Source organism: Meles meles, chromosome 6 (assembly GCF_922984935.1).
Source record: "Meles meles chromosome 6, mMelMel3.1 paternal haplotype, whole genome shotgun sequence".
NCBI lineage: Eukaryota > Metazoa > Chordata > Mammalia > Carnivora > Mustelidae > Meles > Meles meles.
The window spans coordinates 123,807,443-123,831,513 of NC_060071.1; the positions used below are offsets into that span (position 1 = coordinate 123,807,443).

At 38.6% G+C, this 24,071-nt stretch overlaps 1 protein-coding gene across 2 annotated transcripts in view; it reads right to left on the reverse strand.

The window, feature by feature from the left end:
- TTC8 (tetratricopeptide repeat domain 8) overlaps positions 1 to 24,071 on the reverse strand; it is a 64,570-nt gene that overhangs the window by 10,447 nt on the left and 30,052 nt on the right. For both annotated transcript variants that reach the window (XM_046010181.1, XM_046010182.1), the window contains 4 exons: positions 17,024 to 17,109; positions 12,758 to 12,845; positions 10,506 to 10,616; positions 785 to 924 (listed from right to left, as the gene is read on the reverse strand). In XM_046010181.1, the coding sequence (XP_045866137.1) occupies positions 785 to 924; positions 10,506 to 10,616; positions 12,758 to 12,845; positions 17,024 to 17,109 (425 nt within the window). The remainder of the gene's footprint in view (positions 1 to 784; positions 925 to 10,505; positions 10,617 to 12,757; positions 12,846 to 17,023; positions 17,110 to 24,071) is intronic.

Sequence of the window (24,071 nt, forward strand, 5' to 3'; positions counted from 1 at the left end):
TTAATCCCCAAGGACAAGATTGTTCACATAAGCAAATGAAAATCCACCTCAGCAGCTCTGAGGAACCCATGACCCATTTTTGGGGTGGGAGAGTAGAGGCAGCTGCCTATGCCTAAAACAGCATTCATTTTATCACAGTTTAGCTGCTGACATATATTTGGAAAGAACTCTTGTCAGTGGCCAGTTATCTCCTTGTATATTACCTAAAGGCAGAAGAGGAAATCAAAATTTGAAAAATTAATCTCAGAAGCCATCTGTAGGATGAAATAAGAATGCGCTCAAAAGAGAACCAGAGATCAGAACTTATTTAGGCTTGGAAAACTTATCTGGACAGGAGTTAACAATACTTAACAAAACAGGGGAACCTGTTTCAGGTCCTCGTCAGGGCTTGGGACCTGGTACCCAATGCTCTTTGCAAATCTCATCACTATTTCAGCTTCGGGGTCTTTATATGCTGTGTGATGGTATTAAGGGAAGCCATGATGGGGAGAAGTGTTTCCGGGAACTATTGAACAGTGTTCGTTGACAACAAAATAGCTAACTCATCCGACGACATGGTGTTAAAAACTCACTTATCCAGGTACGTGTCCACAAGATGCCAAATACCTACATGTTTTCAAATTCTTACATGTCATCTGAATGCTCATAAAACCTCTGGGTGCTTGAATGGTTAGTCTCCTAGAGTCATGGCCTGTATATTATCTGTCTGCATGTCCACTCCGTCTTTATTGCTGCTGTACTGATCTTTCACAGGAAAGTTCTACAAAGAGAATGTAAAGCACACCTGTAAAACCGCAGAGCTATTTCTGGTTGATCGGAATAAAAGTGGTTGCTTCCAATGCAGGCAATGGCTTCCACATGAGTATTGTCTTGTTTCAGAACTTCTTTGTAGTATTCTGCTGCTGATGAAATATTGTTCATTTCCTATTCTCCATTGAGACAGAAGAGCAATACTTCAGTGCCAAGAAATTATTTTTCTTCTGGCTGATTTATGTTCATTCATTCAACAAATACTGAGAGCCTACCCTGTGCCAGACTGTGTTCTAGGCCCTAAGGACACAATATGAACAAAAAGACAAAGCTAGCTATCCTCAAGGAGGGTACAGCTAGCAAGGAAGACAAAACAAATGAATGGATGGGTGATATAATGTCAGACAAGTATAACTGATGGGAAGAAAAGCAAGGAGACAGGCACCTGCGTGGCTTAGTCAGTTAAGCCTCTGACTTAGGCTCAGGTCATGATCTGGGTCCTGCGATGGAACATGTGTCAGGCTCCCTGCTCAGCAGGGAGTCTGCTTCTCCCTCTCCCTCTGCCCCTGCCCCCCACTCCCAGCTTGGGCTAGCTCTCTTGCTCTTTCTCTCTCAACTGAATAAAATCTTAAAAAAAAAAAAAAAAGGCAAGGAGAGAGAGGGAGGGAAGGATGGAGCAGAGGAGTAACATGGCTGTATTTACGTTTTTGAAGAATAATTTAATGACTACACACAGGATACACCGAAGTGGGGAAGAATGGTAGCAGGGAGAGCTGGAGTCCCCCCCAGTAATCATAAGTCAACGCATTCAGTGTTATTAATGTCCTAGCTCTCAAGTCCACCTTCGAGGCCAGTGCAGGCTCCACAGTCCTCATGGAGAGATCCCTAGCGCCCTCGCTTCACATAACTCTCTTCTGCCTCTCAGTTTATAGGACACGTACTGTGGGAACCTCTCTCTTGGTCTTATCATATGAGGACTCCTACTTCTCATTAGATTTTCATAACATTTTATCAAATCTAAGACACTCCACTGTTTGTAAGAAGAACCAGAGAATATTTTCTTATCACACAGAACTTTTTTTTTTAACCTCCATGGACTTCACTATGGTTTTTTAATTTCAGGACTTTATTATTATTATTTTTAGAGCAGTTTTAGATTCATAGCACAACTGAGGGGACAGTACAGAGATAAATGAATTTTGTCCAGTATCAAAAAATTACAGTCATTAATATTATCCCCAATCTCATCCATATTAGTAATTTGAAAACCGTTTTGACCTTGTGGACCCTCTGAAAGGGTCTCAGGGACCCCAGGGAATCCCTGGACCACACTTTGAGAAATGCTGGTATTAAAATATTTGGGTCCTTTCTTCTCATTCTTCCTCCCTCATTCCCATAAGGCAATCTCAGCATGCTTGTTTCAGTCCCTTCTGGATCTCTTTGGAAGCCAACCTTGCTGCGATGTGCCCAGCTGCTCTGCCCTGCCATGTGCAGCAGGCTCTCTGGGCAGAGAAGGTCTGCGGATCATATGGTCATGTCTGTGATCTGGGTGGATCAGGCTGTCTAACTCAGGGACAGAACTCTATTAAGTCCTTTTGGTCACAGAGCTAAAGCCACTTGCTCTAATTCGGCTTTTATCAGTGATAAGTTAGTGGTTTATCTTCTGTTTTTCTGAACTTATTTCTATCTTGCAGTTGTTTCTCAGCTTGGAGTGAAGGGGGTTGATATTAGTTCCATAAAACATTCATGAGTTGATCCAAATTCATTCTGTATGTATATTTGTTCACATACTTTCTATGTGAAATTCTTATTCAGAGCCCTGCCAGGATTTAGTTCCTCAAGAGAAGAGATTTTTTCATTCATTGTTTGTAGCTGAAAAATAAGTAATTTTTTTTTCAAAACACAAGGCTGTTGATACATTCATTAATTGGGAGTTCATTCCCTCCTGAATTTTATACTGTTTTTACGTGCAACTATTCCAAATAGTCTTTAATAATTTAAGAATGTAAGAATCTATTGAAAAGCATGAACAATAAAGAATTTCACCAGAAGTGTATTTTCTACTTTTTGGTGAAAAAAAAACAAAAAAAAAAACCACCCTTGTAAAACTTAAAAGGAAAAAATAGATGAGCACCTTAACTCTCTCCCCTATAGTCCCTCCTTCCTATAGACTGAATGTTTGCATCCCTCCTAAATTCATACAGAAGCCCTAATCTCCAACATGATAGTACTTGGAAGTGGAGCCTTTGGGAGGTAACTAGATCATCAAGATGAAGCCCTCATAAAAGGGCTTAGTGCCCTTAAAGAAGAGACACAGTGGTTCAGTTGGTTAAGTGTCTGCTTCCACTCAGGTTATGATCCCAGAATCCTGGGATCGAGTTCCCGCTGATCAGGGAGGCTGCTTCTCCCTCTGCCCCTCCCTCTGCTCTCTTTCTCCCTCTGTCTATCTCAAAAAAATAAAAATCTTAAAAAAAGAGAGAGAGAGAGAGATACCAGAGAGATGATCTCTCTCTCTACCATATGAGGGTACACAGAGAAGGTGTCTATCTACAGACTACGGAAAGGGCCCTCACTAGGAAATAAACTAGTCAGTACCTTGATCTCAGACTTCCCAGCCTCCAGAATTATGAGAAATAAATATATGTCCTTTAAGCCTCCCAGTTTATGGTATTTTGTTACAGCAGCCTGAGCAGACTAATATATTGTCCTTCCAAACAATAATCTCCACACCTAGGCAGCGACTAACTGAGCCTAATGGCCTTGAGAAACCTGGGTTCCAAGGAACATGACTTTTCGGGTTTCCAGGGCAACAACATCCCACCATGCAAGGCTTCAGTGCTACTATTGTCAAAGTTAGTGTATTAGTCTGCTCCAGCTGGTAAACCAAAATACCATAGACTAGGTGGCTTAAACAACAGAGCTTTATTCCCCCAAAATTTTGGAGGCTGTAAGTCCAAGATCAAGAGGCCAGGATCTAGGGAGGACTCTCTTACTGGCTTACAAAGGGCCACCTTCTTACTGTGTCCTCAGATGGCAGAGCAAGCACCAGCACACTCTGGTGTCTCTTCTATTAAGGGCATTAATCCCACCATGAGGGTCCCACAAGGGTCTCAAAAGGCCTCATCTCTAAATACCATCACACTGGGGGTTAGCGCTCCAACATACTAATTTGGGAGGGACACGATTCAGCCTAATGCAAAAAGACTCCAGCCTGAATGGATAATTGTTTCAAGGCTTTCGGTTGTATAAAATTACCTTGGAATGTTTGTATACTTGATTGATAGGCATATAATTTATGTCATCTTGAGGAATTTTGGACTGAAACTAACTTATGTTTTTGGCAACCTCACATGTAGTTTTTTAAATGTGTTGTTGTAAAATGTGTGCTTATGCTAAATAAATTTAAACATTGCAAAAGGTTATAAAATGAAAATAGTCCCCTCTCCAAATCCATTCAGAGGTTCTGTGAATAGTTTGAGTATTTTTCCATTATATATTTTTAAAGATTTTATTTATTTGATAGAGAGCAAGCACAAACAGGGAGAGTAGCAGACAGAGGGAAAGCAGGCTCCCCAGGGAGCTCGATGTGGGGCTGGGTCCCAGACTTTGGGATCATGACCTGAGCCAAGAGCAGACGCTTAACTGACTGAGCCACCCAGGTGCCTCTAGTTTGAGCATTTTTCAAGAAATTTTGTTCACATAAGTGTAGATGTATGCAAGTTTTAACCATAACATAATCATTCCACACGGGTTTTTTTTTTCTTTCTTTTTTTTTTTCATTCTATACATTCTGATACACGGCTCATTGTTTTCGCTCTGTGTCTTGACTTTCTATATCAGCACAAAGGGTTCTACCCCATTACTTTTTTATTTCTGCAGTTTTCCATCTATATAGACCACAGTTTATTTAACCAGCCCCTTTTTCATGAAGCATTTGTTTCCTTTTTTTTTTTTTTGGCTATAAAAATACTATAAAATTGTCCTTGTACATATCTTTCTGAACTTGTATGAAAACATCCTTAAGGAAAATTCTACAAGTGAAATTGCTGGGCCAGAGTATTCACACTAGGAAATCTCATCAGTAATCACAAACAGCCTCAAAATGGGTTGTGCCAACATACCATCCCAGCACCAGTGTTTATACGTGGGGTGTGTTCCTCACAACCTTGACAACCCTACATGTCATGGAACTTCTCCATCTCTGTCAACCTGATTAAGTCAAAAAAGGCATCTCATTATTTTAGTTTTTATTTCTTCAAATGACTGAGGTTAGGCATTTAATACACCACCTCTTTATATCTCCTTTTCTGTGAACTGCTGATTCATGTCATTTGCCCATTTTCCTATCTTATCTTTTGTCCTTTTATTAGTGGCTTGTGTTATGGGGGCTTGGATGGGAAACTGTCCTCCTGGATAAAGGAGAGCTGGGGGCAGACATGCGGCTCAGAGATCTCTGGGCACTGACTCCGCTTTCTTCTTTTAAATTAAATGAGCCTGCTGATGTGACTTAAGTTCAAAATCCAGGAAGTCCTGGTGTTTATAAACATTTCCTTCAGAGGAAAAGTATAGATGATTTAAGTTCTTCCAGATGGGTCTTACTGAGCCCCAGTATGAAAGGCATTTGGTATAGCCACAATGTAGTTGGAATTGGCTGCTGTCTCATCTCTAGGGTGATTTTACTTGCATGAAGAGATCAACAGCCATGATGCAGGCCTAAGCAAAAGCCACCCCACGATTTTGACCCACAATTGCTCTAAGGAAACACCTCGTTTCCATAAGTGTTTAAAATTTTGACTATATGAGAACCTGTAAGTTTGTGTGCACCCACATTTGTGCATGTGTGTGCATGCGCATGTGTAATTCTCCCACCAATCTGGAAACCACCTGAAATTCAGCAACTTTTAAGCAATGTATAGATTGAGGAAATTAGAAGTAGTGTTTTGTCTGTTTCAGGTATGGCAAATATTTTCCCCATTGGATATTTTTACACTGTTTGTTTTGGTTTTATTTCTATTTTTTTTTAAAGATTTTATTTATTTATTTGACAGAGAGAGACACCATGAGAGAGGAAACACAAGCAGGGGGAGTAGGAGAGGGAGAAGCAGCTTCCTGCCTAGCAGGGAGCACAATGCAGGGCTCGATCCCAGAGTCCTGGGATCATGACCTGAGCTGAAGGCAGCTGCTTAACAGACTGAGCCACCCAGGCACCCCTACTTGTTTTTATAGAAAACTTAACTTTATAAAAAACTTATTTAACTCTATAGAAAATTTAACTTCTTCTTCTCAAATTCAATCTTTTCTGTTATGGCTTTTGACTTTCTATCACACTTAGAAAGGTCTTCCCATTCCAAATTTACACAAATAATTCATCTGCATCTTTTTTTTCTGGAACTTTCATGGTTTTAAATCTTTGAGTCATCTGGCAGTAATAGATTCTTTTAGTATAAGAAATCATTATTCATCCAGCTCTATTTTTTTAAAATCATCCAATAATCCAATTTTTTTAAAATTTTATTTATTTATTTGACAGACAGAGATCACAAGTAGACAGAGAAGCAGGCAGAGAGAGAGGAGGAAGCAGGCTCCCTGCTGAGCAGAGAGGCCCAAGACCCTGGGATCATGACCTGAGCCGAAGGCAGAGGCTTTAACCCACTGAGCCACCCAGGCGCCCCAATCCAATTGGTTTTAATAGGCAGCCTTTACAACATTGTAAATTGTCATATGTATGAACACATAGACTCTATTTTGCTCCTTTAACCTATTCCTGCATTAGAACTGTTTAATTTATAGTAACTCTAGAATAAATTTTGTCAATGTAGATTTTAAAAATATTTTCAAATTTATAAATGTCACCTCAAGTATATAAATAACCATAGTATCATTTAAGTGATGTTGATAGTGGTTATTTTGGAACAAATTCACAAAATACTATAATTTGATTTAAGTTATATAAAATAAAATGGCAAATAACTTGAGGTGAATGTTGCAGTGGTTCTCAAACTCTGTTACACATCAGGAACACCCAGTGAGCTCAAACATACAAATAATTGCCTGAGTCCTGCCTTCCAAGACATCTGATTCAGTAGGCAGAGGATAGGCTGCCCTTTTCAACCACTCCTAAAGTTATCTTTACACACAGAAAACTTCAAGGACACTAGAATAATATCTCCTAGGGTAACATTTCCAATTTCAAATATCTTCAACAAAGAATAGTCCAGAGACCTGCCTTTTGAATGGATAAACAGAATTCCTCAAGAACAATTAAAACCACAACCAAATAAATTTAGCAAGAATAAATCATTTTAAACAATAAGCGAATGAACACCAGGCAATACAACATGTTTGTTTTAAAATAGGAATACACTCGGGGCACCTGGGTGGCTCAGTGGGTTAAGCCTCTGCCTTCGGCTCAGGTCATGGTCTCAGGGTTCTGGGATCAAGCCCCGCATTGGGCTCTCTGCTCAGCAGGGAGCCTGCTTCTCCCTCTCTCTCTGCCTGCCTCTCTGCCTACTTGTGATCTCTCTCTCTGTGTCAAATAAATAAATAAAATCTTAAAAAAAAATAAAATAGGAATACACTGAAAAGATACAAGATCAAAATGAATGTGTTAAGTAAAAAAGAACATAAAGGAAGAGGATCCCTCCAGGGAAAAAGTCTGATGTACATACAAAAACCCCAAAGGCATATGTAGGGTAGGCTGCAATGCTAGCTTTACTAATTAACTCCAAAATCATTGTCACAGAAAAAGAATACACTGGAAATCTGTCTTTATATGGTAAACTTTGGCACAAGGGAAATTAACTGTTAGGTTCAGTGGGAAATACTGCATCTCACTTTCTTTGAATTTGCGTTTAGTCCTTGATCATGCTTTCTGTGGATGATATATCGTCCCCAACTTGAATGCTTCCTTCTCCACTCTGAGAGTCAACTCCAATTCTACTTTTCTCCCCAAACCTTCCCTGTAGACTTATAACCTTCAAGGCCTGGTCAGATCATGAGCACAGGAAGGGTGAAGGGAGCTGGTTAAGGATCTACTCCCTGTGCCAGCCAGAGCAATGGTGACTATAACAGAGGGTTGGCAGGAATTCTTCCAACTAGCAACCATCAAAGATTCCATAGATTTCTAGCTCTTTCTGCCAGTACTTCCTGCCTGAAAAGAAGGGCAGAAGGACTGAAATGGGCAGAAAGAGGAGCTTAAAGGTCAGAGAACTCTGATCATATTGAGGCAGTCACTGCTCTGTATGAACACGACAAGTATATTTCTTAAGCTTCTTGGTCCAAATTTTGTTTGTGCTCAATTTAGGGTCACACAAGGACAGATACAGAGATACAAATACAGTATTTTATTTCTATTGAATGATCACAGCCTTTTCCTTCTGTGTTTATCAGAATTATATTTCAAAAGGGGAAACAGTATTTCCAGACAATTTAAAAATAAAATTTGCTTTTCATTTTAAAAGTAATGCATGCTCATGAGAGAAAATCTGGAAAATACAGGAAGTATGAAAAAGAAAATAAAAATCATTCATATACTATTATCCAGTTATAGCAACTATTAATATCTTCCACTCTTTACCTAACAAAATAATTTTACAACATTGTACCTAGAATTTCAAGGAATTTAAGAGAGAACAGAGATGCTTGTCAGTATTGTATGGGAAGTCCTAAACAATAACATTTTTTTTATTAAGTGGCAAAGTAATTGAAATGAAGAGATGAAGCTGTGTTTGCAGATGATGACTTTTTTTTTTTTTAAAGATTTTATTTATTTACTTGACAGAAAGAGATCACAAGTAGGCAGAGAGGCAGGCAGAGAGAGAGAGGGAAGCAGGCCCCCTGCTGAGCAGAGAGCCCGATGCGGGACTCGATCCCAGGACCCTGAGATCATGACCTGAGCCGAAGGCAGCGGCTTAACCCACTGAGCCACCTAGGCGCCCGCAGATGATGACTTTTATTGACTTAGAAAATCTAAGAGAATTTTTGGATAAGGTATTAAAATGTTAAAAGGGTATTGGGCCTGTGTTTTAAAGATTTTAAAAATTTATTTGAGAGAGAGAGAACACAAGCAGGGGAGAGGGGCAGGAGGAGAAGGACAAGCAGACTTCCCGCTGAGCAGGGAGCTCAATGTGGGCCTCATACCAGGATCCCAGGATCATGACCTGAGCTGGAGGCAGATGCTTAACCAACTGAGCCACCCAGGCACGCCAGAATTAGGCCTGTTTTCTAGCATCAAATGAACTTTAAAAATAATTAATGTATTCCTAGTTACCAGAAATAGTCAAATAGAACATACAATTGAAAAAAAGGATTCCATCCATTGTTATACCTAGGGATGGATCTCTGTAGGAAAGAGTGTACAGGCCTGAAACTGCTGTTCTTAGAAAGGCCTGCTTATAGCTTGGTCCCTGGGCATCTGAGAACTTGATGGGCTCTCTATATTGATATAAAACTACCCTCAAATGACAAGAGGGGCTCATACACGTAAACTTTTTGTACAAAGAGTATGGTGCATAAACCTGATATGGTTTAGAAACACGTGCTTTATGTCTGGGAGTCTGGTATTTTGGTACATGGCAGGCAGAAGGTGCCCATATGACCAACGCCCAGGCGTCCCCTTGAGTACCAAGTCTCTCATGAGTTTTCCTTACAGACAGTTCTTCACACATGTTGTCACAACTTGTTGGAAGAATAAAGTGTGTCCTGTGTGATTCCACTAAGGGACAACTTCTAGAAGCTTGTATGCCTGATTTCCTCTGACCCATGTGCCTTTTCCCTTTATTGAGTTTGCTTTAAAGGCTTTCGGTATAAATCTTAGTCGTGAGTACTACTGAATGCTGAGTCCTGAGTCCTTCTAATAAATCACTGAAACTCAGTGTGGTTTGGGGAATCCCCAATATAACTTCTTCATGGAGATAAATTACAAAATGTTCAATGAAGAACAGAAGACCTAAATAAATGGAGAGTTTTACCATGAGGGAGAGTGTGAAGAAGGGCAGGTACTCACCCCCATCAGTCATATATTCAATGCAATTCCAATCACTATGCCTGTAGGCACTGTTTTGATTTTTAATGGTTCATGATAAGTCAATCCTAAAATCAATATAGAAGAGCAAAGGGCCAAGAATAACCAGCTGTGACGGAGGGTAGGTGGTAGAATTTGTCCAACTTGAGATCAAGAATTACTTACTGTAAAGCTATAGTAATTAGGCAGTGGGAAGGTATCTCAATGGGGCTTTCCATGGAATGTGACATGATTCTAAAATTTGTAAGAATAAGTCCAAAATAGATAAAACATTCCTGATAAGGATGAAGAACTATACCAACTAGGATGTGAGGCCGCAATAATTAAGACGGTATAATACTGGTACAAGGATAGACAAACAGACCAAAAGAAGAGAAAGCCCCCAAAACATATTGACCATATATGGAAAAAAGTTGATATTTGACATTACAGACCTTGGGAAAAGGATCAACTAGATGTGCTGGACAAACAGCTATCTATAGTGGGAAACTCACTGAAATCCCTATCTCATACCACACGCCTGACTCTTCTGTATGTTTGAAATACATCATAATAAAAACTCAGTTTGACGAAATGCATACACTAAAATCTCTTACTCTGTTAGTAAAACACAGGTCAGTAATCGTAATTTTACAAACTGTTCTCCTTCCTAGGATCCCAAGGGCCTATGAGCTTACTTAAGTATCATATAACCTCAATTTCACATAAATTTTTCGAATAATATAAACCTTACCTCATAGATCCTGGCAATTCCACAAAGTAATGTTACTTCTCCTGGAAACTTATCTAAGCCTTGTTTGAAAAGATTTAAAGCCGTCACTGGTTGATCCAATGAGACATAAACCTAAAACCAAGACACATTTCAATAAAAGTACTTTTTCTTAAAATAACAGTATTTCTCATGACAAGTTTATAATTATTGCTCATTAACAGATTATCTCCTAGATATTACAAGTAAAATCTTTTCAGAAACACGTATTATTTTTCAATAGTGGTGTTATAGTTTTATCTTCATGTCATATATGAAACATCCAATCATTTATTCCTTCAATAAACGCTCATGACGGACTTGCTATTACCTCAGAGACCAAGCAGTAACTCAATAAGAGGAATGAGGGAAAATTTTTTTAGGATAGAACAGACGGGAGTATGTCCATAAGCGGTTACAAAGGAACCAATTATGAGATGGAAGTTGGAGACACAGGAGAAAGAGGGGAGGACCAAGGAGCAAGAAGGTCTGAGAAAGAGCAGCAGTGGAGAGCCTGTGGAGAAGGTGGTTTTGGAAAAGGGCCCTCGGAAATAGAGGAGGAACAGATTTGTGAGGAATGGGGTCAGGGAGCTGAGAAAGGTAGCCCTTAATGGCTTCCACTTAATTAGCAATTAGGAAATTAGCACAAATAAACCTATATTCTGTAGGAATTTCTAAAATAGGGAATTACAGTTTTAGGCATGGAAACATAAGAGTATGACATTTTTTCTTCATGATCTTGGATCTTCTATTTCTTTCCAAATAGACTGTGCTTTGAAGGCGGCCCAGATGGAACCACAGAAAAACTGTTTGTAGTGTTTAGAGCTGAAGTATGAGATTAAAGGGAGAGGTATGGATGAAAATATTTCAACTTTTACTTCATACACTATTGAACTGCTTTTTTAAATACAATAAATAATATGTCAAATAATATAAATCATTTATTTTTTTTAAATTAACAATCTAGTATTTTCAGAAATAATATTGTTCCTAAATCAGATTGATCTCTATTTCATAGCAATTATTTTTCATATATTAAAGAAAAGAAGTAAATTTTACTTTTATACAGTCACATAGGCAATAATAGATTTAAGCAAATTAATTCATGGAAAAATATGTCAAACCATGTATTCAACAAGAGTTAAAAAGAACATTTTTTAAACCACCTGCAAGTGATTATCAGTTAAAAAGATGAGTTAAAGAGCGTGACCTGAGTTTTAATTTCAAGGTATCTGAAAAGTCTAAAAGTCACTGTGATGCTTAGAAACTTCTTTAAGAATTTTAGGTTTAATATATAATGTACAGAAGGTGGACTTAGTCTCAAACATCTCTGAAAACTATAGTAAACAAGATTATTTAGTACTCTAAGTTTACAGAGTGCACCTTCATTCTGTTTCTTTTTAGTATGCAAATTCTTAAAACCATACTTAGGAAGCATTGGCACTTCCTTTCATAGCTCTTCTTTTCAACCTCTCACATACTTTTTAATTTAAAAAAAATTCGTCAAGATACAGCAAGATGATGTCCTAACCACCACTTCATCGAATGTTTCAAATAGCCCTGGTGAGGGCCCAGAAGTCACTTTTTCCTAGGACCGAAAATTCTGGGGGGTGGCTGTGAAGGGGTCAGAGGGGGCGTTGGCAGTGCTGGTTCTGAACAGCCAGGTGACCCTAAAAATCCTGTTTTGCCTCTTTAAGTATCCAGGGTCATAAGAATACAAAGGAAATGTTAAAATCTACGTTGCTGGGGTGACTACGAGGCTTAAATTCATGTGTGGGTGGGACAGACTGGACAGAATACCTCCCCCTGAACAGGTGTTCAATCAAGGTGAGGTACTGTCTTTGTCATTATGGCAGAGCCAAGAAGCCTAGGACCTCCATGAAAACAATTCCGGTTCTCTGCAGTCTGCTGCGGTGGGAGATAGGCATGCTGTAGAAAAGACCTCTCTGGGGCCCATTACCCACAGGGGGTGGGAATAAGCCTGTGGCAGTTTCTTCTGCTCTAATGGGCAATCTTTCAAAGGGGTTTTCTTATTTTTCATGGCAATCAATTTCTCCTGAGACAGTTACCCTCCATATGTTCTCACTTTTCCACTTGCTATAAAGAAAAATAAGTCTGAGCACATTAACTTGCCAACAATTCCTAAAGAAACTGGCAACTCTCCGTATACATTGGCCAGAATTTGAACATTTATTTTGAGAAGACAGATTTCACTCTAGTTAAGAATACTTACTTACTTTTGCCAAGTAGAGAAACGTATCTACCATTTCCTGCTGCTTCAGGGCTGATTTAAACTGTTTTTCTGCTTCACGATACATTCCTAACCTAAGAACAGCCATTTTAAAAATGAGACATTCAACTTAAAAATAAATGCTACAGCACTTATTCACACACACAGGATATGAATAGAGACAAATCACATTTCTAAGCGTAAGCGTGTACCGAAGAAGGTAATGTCACACACACAAATTATTATCAGCATTATATGTAGATAGCTGAGCACAAAGGTGCCCATTTCCCACATTCGCTGTCCACGTAACCCTCCAGTGGTGCGTAACAAGTCTGTCCGCAGCCTGGACACAGCAGGACTGACAGCTGCCAGCAGCCAGAGCACATCAGTTTACCACCCAAAGAGCTCATAGTCAGCTGGACCTCAGGCAAGTGACCTGAGTAAATGTGCTGGGTCTCCATTTTATTAGAAGAACTTGAGGATGGCATTTCTTTGAAAACATGGTTTACTCTGAAACAAAGGCCCATTTTTAAAGCCCTTTTTAAACTGTTTTGATGTAAGTAGTAATTGCTTCTTGAGTGATACAGTTATACCGTTTTATGATTCTAGAAACATTTTCTTTTCCTTTTTTATCTTCGTATCTGATACAGATTGTCCTAGTCTACAAATGTGAGATTTGTTCCTTGTCTAACAATAATAGTTAGTCCTGATATCAGCCCCATTTTTCTGCCCAGGGAACATTTTATTACTACTGAATCAGTCATTAGAGCATTAAAGCACACCTGAGCCTGCTCTAGATCTGTTGGGCTTTCTCCTAACGACTCCTCCCTAGCCAGCCAAGAACTACTTAGGCACTTTATGATGCTTTCATTCTGTGAAATGATTGTTTCATGGGATGTTCCATTGAGCTGCTTTCATTCAGAGCCTTGACAGAAGAGCTCTGACCTTCTACCCAGGTTGTCTAAGTTGAGCACTGGTATGGCTACACCCAAACAGCTGTTGGAAGATATGGAATTGAGAGGTTAAAAGGGACCCCCAAAACTGCACTAAAGTTAGAATGTGTGAGATGGCGGAAGCCCCACCTCTTCAAAGTTCCCACAACTTTTACCAGGAATATTCACAAAATGTTACCAAAGAGCTCTCAAGTTCTGAAACACAGCATAGTTCTATAGAAAGCTTCAACTGAGCATTCAAGTCTTAAGCATGTGACTAAAGTTCAGCCACACTTAATTATCCAGGAGAGTACGTACATTTCTATCTAATATGCTGTCTCTTCCCAAAAATGATTTAAAAGGGATTATAGGAGCCCCTCAGTGGCTCAGTCGTTAAGCATCTGCCTTCAACTTGGGTCATGATCCCAGGGTCCTGGGATCGAGCCCCATATCGGGCTCCCTGCTCAGCAAGAAGTCTGCTTCTCCCTCCCCCACTCACCCTGCTGGTGTTCCCTCTCTCACTGTGCCTCTCTCTGTCAAATAAATATAAAAAATCTTAAAAAAAAAAAAGATTATAATATAATCCTGTAAGATACATATATAAAACAAGAATATGAAAACAAAGATTTTTTTAAACAATCATGATGGAAAGATAAACAAATTAAAATTTAAAAAAAAAAGAGCAATCAAAGCCATTTAGTTATGCTGGGAACCAAAGAAAGGAAGGATGGGTCATATGCATTTTTTTAATTACTGCAGCCTCAAGAGATAACTTCTAATACTAACAAAAAGGAATGACCACATGGGTTTTTCTGCAAAGGAAATTAAGTGGGCAATGTATAAAGTCTAGGAATAAGGAAAATATCAGTCAAGTTCATGAATACAGGTCAATAGCGGGGAGTCAAAGTCCCAAGATAAACCCACCAACTGCCAACCTTCTCTCTCCAATTTAATTCAGTAAATATTGTCAAGCACCAACTGTATTTCATGATGCAAAAATAAAGATTAAAACCATGAACTAAAGGCACAAATAAGAATGGAACAAAACATGTTCACAAATAAACAGAATCGTATTATGGCCAATAAGAGAAAAAAAAAAGGTACATTGAGAGCACAGAGGAGGAGTGAACCAAGACAGTTTCAGGGAAGAAGTGACAGGTACGATTTTGAGAGCTGGACAGGGTGGGGAGGGGTGGGGTGGAGGGACACCTTAGATGGAAGCAAAATATCAGCACAGGCACACAGCCGAGTGCACAGCATGGAAGGGGAATGAGTTGTTTGGTTTAGCTGGAAAGGAGGACACAGTAAGTAACGGGAGAAGGGAGAGACGGGGCAAGCATGGACTGGGACCAGATCAGACATGCTACACTTAAAAATGCAGACTTCATCCTAGAGGTCATGGAGATTAGCCAAAGAATCCAACAAGAGCTATTTTTTCCACAAGTTATGCTGACGGTAGTATATAAGAAGGATTGGGGGAGCAAGAAAATGGGGGCAGAAAACCAAGGTAAGAAGCTAATGGAACAATTCAAATAAACTAAAAACCAGAATTTAGGCACTGGAGTGGGAATCCGGTGATAGAGGAGCTACTGTAGACCATCCAGCAGAATTTACCGGTCAGGAACAAAGAGACACAAGTCAACTGGGGCTCCACCCTCTGGTAATCCATCCTTGACCTTTCCAGCCCAAGTTAGGAGCTCTTTCTCTGACCTTCCTCTGCTTGCTTCTATCACAGTGGGGGCCGTGCTTATCACTCTTTACTGTCCTCTCTCCCCCATTGGACAGTAAATCCTTTGAAGGAAGGGCTATCTAATAAATATTTGTAACCCCTGTGCCTGGCTCGTTAAATATCTTAGTGAGTCAGGAGTGCTGAGCACATACTAAAGATGAGAGGCTATTAAGGGACAGAGGAGAACTGTGATTAATATCACAAGGTAAACTCATTTAAATGCCATCTTGTACAGATGGCAGAAGGAATCCAAATTGTGCTTTTCTTTAATTATTAAAGATTTCTTAAGGTTTTGTTTAGAAGCTCAAGATTTCAAGCTTGCTTTCAGAAATTACATTCATAAAAATTTAATGGTATAATGCTATAAAATTACCTTTTAGTAGAAAATACTTCCTCAGTCTAGCAGTAGAAAAAACACTTAAGTTCTATGTAAATTATCTAAGTGGAAAGTAGTCTTAATTTCAACCAAAAAAGAATAAACATCCTTTTTATTCCATTTATAGATTTCCTTTTCCTCACAGTGTTTGGTAAGTAAAGTTCATAAGTACTAAAGGATGCTCACAGTAACTGGTCTACCTTGTTTTGAATACCAAACAATTTATTTATATTTGTAAAATACAGTAATTGCCCATTTGTCTCGATTTTTCAAATGCTCCAATATCAGGCAACAAGTTTTAGTTCTCATTTACTAGTTGCTGTATAATATTCATAAAATTACAATTTTTCTGACCTTTCAATTAATTTGCTTAAAAATATGTGTAGGGGCACTTGGGTGGCTCAGTCAGTTAGGCATCTGACTCTTGATTTCAGCTCAGTCATGATCTCAGCATCATGTGACCGAGCCCTGTGTGGGGCTCCATGCTCAGCGAGAAGTCTGCTTGAAGAGTCTCACCCTCTGCCCTACCCCCACTTGTGTGCACACTCTCCCCCTCCCCCCAAAAAAGTGTGTTTAAACATTAAGTGAATTAATGTTTTACTGGAATTACACAAGTAATAAGAGAACTGGAGTCAGAAAGCTGAGCTCAAATTCTTGTTCTGCAAGAATTACAGGCTGTGTGAATTTGGACAAGTCACTTTATCTTTCTGAAGCTCAGTTCGTCTCATCTGGGCAAAGTGCTAATGATAATAGCAATAATCTCCAGGTACTGTGAGATTTTAGTGAGATAATGTTACATGTGGACAAGCAAGCTCTCAACTGTGAAGCACCTTACAGATGTGAGGCATCAAGGGACATAAAAAGATTTGCGAGCAAGAGTAGAGGAATGGGAATCACCAGACAGTTCTAACTGGTCCGTTACTAACTAATCTTTCACTAAGGAGTTCCTGATGCAAATCACAGGCTTTCTCTGGCCTCAGCTTTCTCACCTGAAAAGGGGTGTTGGATCTGATGGTCTGAGTTTCCTCTGCCCAGCCTCTGCCCAGCACTACCATTTTATTATTCCAAAGGTATGAGTTCTTAGTGCTACCATGTTTAAATGCTTTTACACCTAAGTCAAAGACGTAGTTCTCATTTCTTCCCGAGGAAATCAACCCACAAAAAAATAACGATCAGAGTTGAGACTCTAAAATATACCGCCTGTCTAAGCCTTTCACAAATAATCAAATTTTTTACCTGTAGTAACATTTTCCAATCTGCACTTTCCACCACCAGTCCTTGTACTGAGAGTGCTCTGTGGAAAGGGCAGCCAAGTCCAAAGCCTTTGAAAACAATTCATTTTGGATTAGGATTTTCTTTTTGAACAATGAACAGAAACAATAAATAATGAAATAAACCATATAATTAGCATCAATCAAAACATGCATTAGAAATCAGACAGAAACTCAAGTTGCTCATGTTTCCAGATGGCTCCACCAATTTTCCCTAAATAATCAGTTCCAGACTGGAGGGCTGGCAGCAGATGAATAGTAAAAACTGATCAAAGAAAAGCAGATGTACAATATATTAGAACACAGTTTTAATATACAGAGCACAAAATGGCTATTAAAAAATCCCCTAAGTTGTATGCTCTCCCCACCCTTTATCTACCATCCAATGGGTCAAAGTGTGTCTGAACTCAGTGGCAGCCAAGCCTTCGGGTGTGTCAGCCAGGTCCAACTACAGGCCCCACTTGAAGACATATGTAGAGAAATAGAGAAAGAGCAAGTAAGCAGAGAGGAGGAGGTCTGGAAAACAGCATCACGAAGCGCCAAAGGAGCAAGGGCACTCGGATATCCGTCATCTTCCATGACACTGTTCTCTCATTCTGACCCCAGTTCACATCTAGTGATGCTGAGGGTCAGTCAGACTCACCTTTGCTGCAGGCTGAAACAGATCTTCTGAGCTGCTTTCTTAATTTACATATGTTTATCCCTTTCTCTCTCATGTCTTCTAGTTTGTTCCTTCTAGTGTTTATTCAAGATCAGACATGAGATGACTAAAAGGGACTTAGGATTTTATACAGAAGAAGCAGAAACCTTTTGGACAAAAAGGAAAGCAAGTCCATCTTTACACAAATTTGAAGCTCAGATGAAGATCTGGTGAATTAAAACTCAGGTTATTAGTTAAAAGAGAATTCTCATATTTTATTATATTTATGACTCGTTCTCTCAGGTTGGAAAGCTTATTCTTTAGCCAGTTTTAGTATTACTGTGCTAGCCAACAGTTAAAGTAACTCTCAGATTTCAGTTCTGTTAGCTCAGAATATATCCCATATTACTGTCCATGTCTTAATATGAACTCTTTCCTGGAATGCAAGCCAGATGAGTTCCTACCGCAGAATTAATAACTTTTCTTTGTGTTTCCCCATCTTTTCTTGCTCCAGGGGAGACTTCTAAATATGCAAGCTCTTTATAAAGGGATGATATCACCACACTGAGGTTCTAATGGACCTGAAAAAATCAACACCTCTATTGGAAAGCAATGGGAATTTAAAACAAGCCACACACTACTTTCATATGCTTATTTTCCTTTTTCCCCAAGCCAGAAATAAAAGTGGAAGCCACAAAATGCGGGGGGAAAGTGTAATTTTCATTAGCATTATCTCTGAAAATACTCAAAAACCGTATTTTTGATTAGCTCAGTTGAGGACTCCATTGTAAATATCTGAACATATTAATTTTAACTTAATCTTTACAAAGAACTCTTCCAGCAGATAGATCATATTCACTCTCATGTTTAATATAACAGACCTTCTAGTGTTTCCGAAAAATATGTCACTCTAAATTTGTCACATATTCCAATTCCCAAGGTTAGGTTTAGCACTTAACAACAGGCTGCTGAGTTTGCTGATGGTTCTAAAACAAGTCTTCCTATGTTAGATGTCTCATATTTGTGCTGAACTGATTAAGGAAATTAACATGAATTGTTGATATAGAATAAAAATTGTAAAAAAATACATTTTAGTGATCATTCATCATACGAACACTGAGGATTCACTAGACAAAACTATTTGTGACCATTTCAAATGGGCCTTAAGCTCCCTGAGGAAAGGTACTCCTTCTTACACATCTCTGTTGTTCTGATATGTTTCTATGCCATTTTTTTTCTTTTTTTTTTATTAACATATAATGTATTATTTGCCCCAGAGGTACAGGTCTGTGAATCGTTAGGCTTACACACTTCACAGCACTCACCATAGCATTAAAAGGCACTCGGGAATGATGTATTGATTGAATTAATTCTATTCCTTATTTCTGACTTTTATTGAAAATAACTTAAGAGCCAAATAAACTGTCATAGTAATAAAATTCATAATGAAAAGCTATTAACATTTTAAAATGTTAAAGCAATGACAGATCTATATTTAGTCTGTCCCAATTTTTAAAAACAAATGACTATGTAATATTTAAGAATCTTTGAATAATTTAGTCAATCTGATATCTAGATATTAATGAAGGTCTAGAATGTCCTATAAAAGCCGTAAGTTTATAAAAGTCCATAAGAAGAGGGGATCTTGGCAGATCTAGACCACATGATGTTTGTGAATATGCCCAACCGAGTGTCCCAGTGTATTTCTGAGTTAACAGTTCTCCAACCACTAATATTTTTTTTAAAACCAGCCATCCTTTTATCTATTGTTTGAGTTGCAACAACTTTAGGATGATGAAATTAAAGAGCATATGGAAATAGAGATTCCAGAATCAGCCCACGTGCCACTTTAATTTTGCCAGTAGTGCCAATATCACCCCAAAAGGCACAAGCAAGGAAGAAGGGGGTTAGTAAGGACTCAAAGGAAGAAACAGAGTTTTCCATAAATCAACTTTACTTATCGCCTATCACTTCATAACATTCTCTATAGTTACGTACACTATCCTCCAGATTTGTCTATAGGCAAATACAGAATCTTCAACGCACATGGCACTTAGTTTTGTCAGTATTGCCCACACAAACGGAAAAAGCATTAAGAACGGAAAGACAGGAGGATAGTTTTCCATGGAAGATCAATTTCATTCTTTTTTAAGATTTAAGTACAACTTCACAGTATCCTCCCTATTTGTCTATAATACTCTCTGTATCTGTGTGAAATATGAAATAGTTTATTGAAAAAGAAATTTGGAGGCCACCCAAGTAACTAATATAAAAGTACCTCTGATTTCTTAAGGGTATTAAAAAACCAATTTATCTCTTCTCTTTCCAGCTATAGTTGTAAAACATAGTTTGGGGAAAAGGGGTATAAAAATGCACAAATGCATGCTTTCTGCTCATTTCCTAAATCCTTCCCCCATTGAGAAAATAACATTTGTGGTAAAAATCTAAAATGACATCTTAATGGAACAAGCTGATCCATAACAGAACTATAATGTGATGAGCCCATAACAGAGTAAAAAAACAGATACAGGGCATCTGTCCTACTCAATACCGCTCACATGCATCACAGCACCAGGATGCAGGCACACAATAGTTCCATGTTTGAAGAATAACCAATCAAGCATTAATGAATAAAAGGAAAACAGAGGAATGAACAATTTGTGCTTTTTACTAAGTAAAAACAAAAATTGCTTAGTTTCATGTTCCATAAAATATGTGTATTGAGATAAGCAAATGAAAATAACAAGCAGCATGCAATTACAAGCATTTTAGTTTATTACTGCCCTAATTTGTAGCTAAACTTACAAATGAAATGTCATTATAATTTATTAAAAATTTTGGAAAAAACTGGATAAAATTCTAGTCAAATTAGATAATTTCCATTAGTGCCATGAGGTATAGATTTTTATTTACTATTGTAATGTAAGCTATTGGCACCATGTAGGCATTAATAAATATTTGTAGAATTAATACAATATCAACCCTGTAATGCTTTTATTTCCAATTTTTTTTTTTTAAGATTTTTATTTATTTATTTGACAGACAGACAGAGATCACAAGTAGGCAGAGAGGCAGGCAGAGAGAGGAGGAAGCAGGCTCCCTGCCAAGCAGAGAGCCTGATGCGGGGCTCGATCCCAGGACCCTGGGATCATGACCTGAGCCGAAGGCAGAGGCTTTAACCCACTGAGCCACCCAGGCGCCCCTATTTCCAATTTTTAGTAACACCTTCTAGTATATGTTACAAATATATATGTTTAGAGTGATAATTCTTTTTAATGTATGTGTTAAAGTATATAGTTCATTGACTTAACATTATAAACACTTTTCTGTTTCTGCCCAATTTTTATGATTATAACTTTTAATGGCTGCATAAAGACCCAGCATGCAGTATGTTATAATTTACTAAGCTCATCTTCTATCATTGAACATATAATTTATCATAGTCGTCTTTGCTACTACGACCAATGTGACAATGAACATCTTTGTAACTACAGCAGTTCTTTGTGAAATTTCTTGAGAAGGGAAATTACAGAAACAAATTAAGTATGTTTACAGCTGTCTGTTTCATATTATCATACTCTTTCCCAAAATATATACCATTTACAATATTATCTATAAAGTATCAGTATAAAAATTACTCTTCTCTCTCCCAGCATTTTTCCCAACTTTCATAAACATAAAATTGTAAGTCCAAAATTCCTTTAACTTACATTGTTGTGTTAGAAAGTACAACTCTAATGTGCTTGTTTACTGGCATTTTCTCTAATGTAAATTTTCTGTTACTGGATCATTTCCATTTCCATAAAACATTTCCTAACAAAGTCAGATGAGCTTTTTCCTATTTACAAACACTGACATTTTAAAATCATGCTCATATACTTATTTCACCCCTCTGTAGTCCTTCTATGTTTGATTTTGTTTTGTTTCTGCTCACTGTGCAGAGATAGAAATGAATCAGTTAAGTCTTTATCCTTTGTGATTGCTTCATAAATCCAACCAAATCTGTGAACTATTCTATTGCTTACTGGTTAATTTTTTTTAAAGATTTTATTTATTTATTTGACAGAGAGAGATCACAAGTAGGCAGAGAGGCAGGCAGAGAGAGAGAGGAGGAAGCAGGTTCCTCACAGAGCAGAGAGCCCGATGCAGGGCTTGATGTGGGGTTCGATGTGGGGCTCAATCCCAGGACGCTGGGACCATGACCTGAGCCAAAAGCAGAGGCTTTAACCCACTGAGCCACCCAGGCGCCCCTGGTTCAATTTTTTAAAAAATTCTTCAGTCATCAAATGTCTACAAGGGTCTTTAAACAAATTTTCTCAACAGTGTTGTTTACTGAAGTATAAGGCTCTGTTTCAAAACGAGTGAAAAAAATTGCACTCAATGTTGCCTGGTTTTGGAGTATTAAAGAATCTTTCACTGTTCCTAAGAATAAAAAATAAAAATTTGTAGGTGGAAACTTTAGCTCTCTAACAGAATTTTGTAATACTCCCTTACTATTGAGATCTGACAATAATTTTTGCTGTGCCTTTTCTCTTAATTTGTGGACTTTCTCCATTGAGTCAGAAGACACACTCCCTCCTATTTGTCTGTTATATGGAGCTCTGGCCTTCAAGTTCTGTTCATGCTCCCAGGTCTATTTTCCTACATTAGGAGGTCTAGCATTCCAGCTTTCTATTAATCAATGCCTTTCAAACCATATTCTTCAGCAGTAGTTCCCAAGCCTGGTTGAAAATTCGCATTGCCTGTGGAGCTTTTATTAACAACAAATTTACCAGATGCACCCGTGGGGATTCTGATTCAGAGGGTCTAGCATGGATCCAGAAATCCATTATGTTAAAATCACCAGGTGGTGTAGAAACAGTAGGATTTAGGAAATACTTAAGAGCCATAGGCTTTGAGGGGCTGGAGTTCACGTGGTGGAGTGAAGAGGCCAGGTGGGTGTGTTCTAGGTCAGCTACTTCTGCTTGAATTCAAGCAGCCCTGCTTATGTCTGTTTTACACAGCAGGATCTGGAGGAGATTTCATTTGAAAAGAAAGGTTGTGCTGCTTAAAGAAAAATTGTGAAAGTCACTGCTCTATTTGTTTAAGGTTTTCAAATTGTAAAATTTTAAGATGTTCAGATTTTTTTTTCAATCAATGAATATGAAGAATGGTGGAAACATTCTAAAATACTCAGATAATATGTAAAAGTCAAAGTCTGTTAGACTCTACAGAGTCCTTAGAATCCTTAGAATCTTTAGAATATAGAATATAAGTTCAGTTAGTGCAGAGAATAAACCTATTTTATTTCAATGTGGTTGCTATTCCTCAATCATATCAATGCCAAGATGTAGAGTGACAGCCTCAAAATGAATCTATCGACAAAGACACCATCACCATGATCTACAAACAGTGTACAATCCATCTACATTCTGAACCCATCGTCTGCAACTCCTCCCCTCACAGACCTCACCCCAGCCACCCTGGCCTCCTTACTGTTTCTTGAACAATCCAAGCGTGCTTCCACTCAGGGCCTTTGCAGTTAAAGTTCTCTCTGACTTACAGATTCTTCCTACACAGGACTGTAGGGTCTATGCCCCTCCACTAGATCTCTGTTTAAGTGTCTTTTTGGAGTAGATATCACTGACCACCTTCCACCCTCCACCCCCAAAACAGCATCTTCCCCCCGCAGCACTGTCCAATCCCCTTCCTGCTTTCGGGCTCTGTTGCTCTCACAGTACTTATTATCCCAGGACATGTGATGTGTTTGTAAATTTGCTCGTTGTCTCTATTCCTTGCACAACCAGGATATAATCTCCAAAAGAGCAGAGATTTTGTCTGCCTGCTTCACTCTGTGATCTCAGGGCTTAGAACAGTGGCTGGCACGTTGTCGTGACCCAGACAGTTTTAGATGAAAGCATGTATGTCTCTTCAATCACTGAACTAATCCTCAAAAAGTCCAAGACACAGCTTTCTGCTATGTAGAGACTGACTCCCTTATTTGGATGTTTCTTTATAAGGGCAGTTTAACTACATGATATTACATGTCTCACTGGAAGCCTCTGCCCAGCTTTGTATTAAGTGAAAATGGCATGTACCGACTTACAGGAAACGTGCGTGACATCTGCTCCAGCCTTGGTTTCTCTTCTTCCCTACATGGCCACATGCACTAGCACCTCAGGACAGACAACTTCCACGTTGTGCGTGTGGGGTGTGGGCTCTCGCCAATAGTTAGTACCAGTGGTATCTCCACTTGGACAGCTTGTCACAATCTCAAACTCAAAACGCCTTCAAGTGAATTATGCAGCTTCCGTAGAAATTGACTTCCTTCCCTAATTATCCCATTTCTGTTACTAAAACAATCCTTCTTCTCGTAACATCTTTAGGAGGCAGA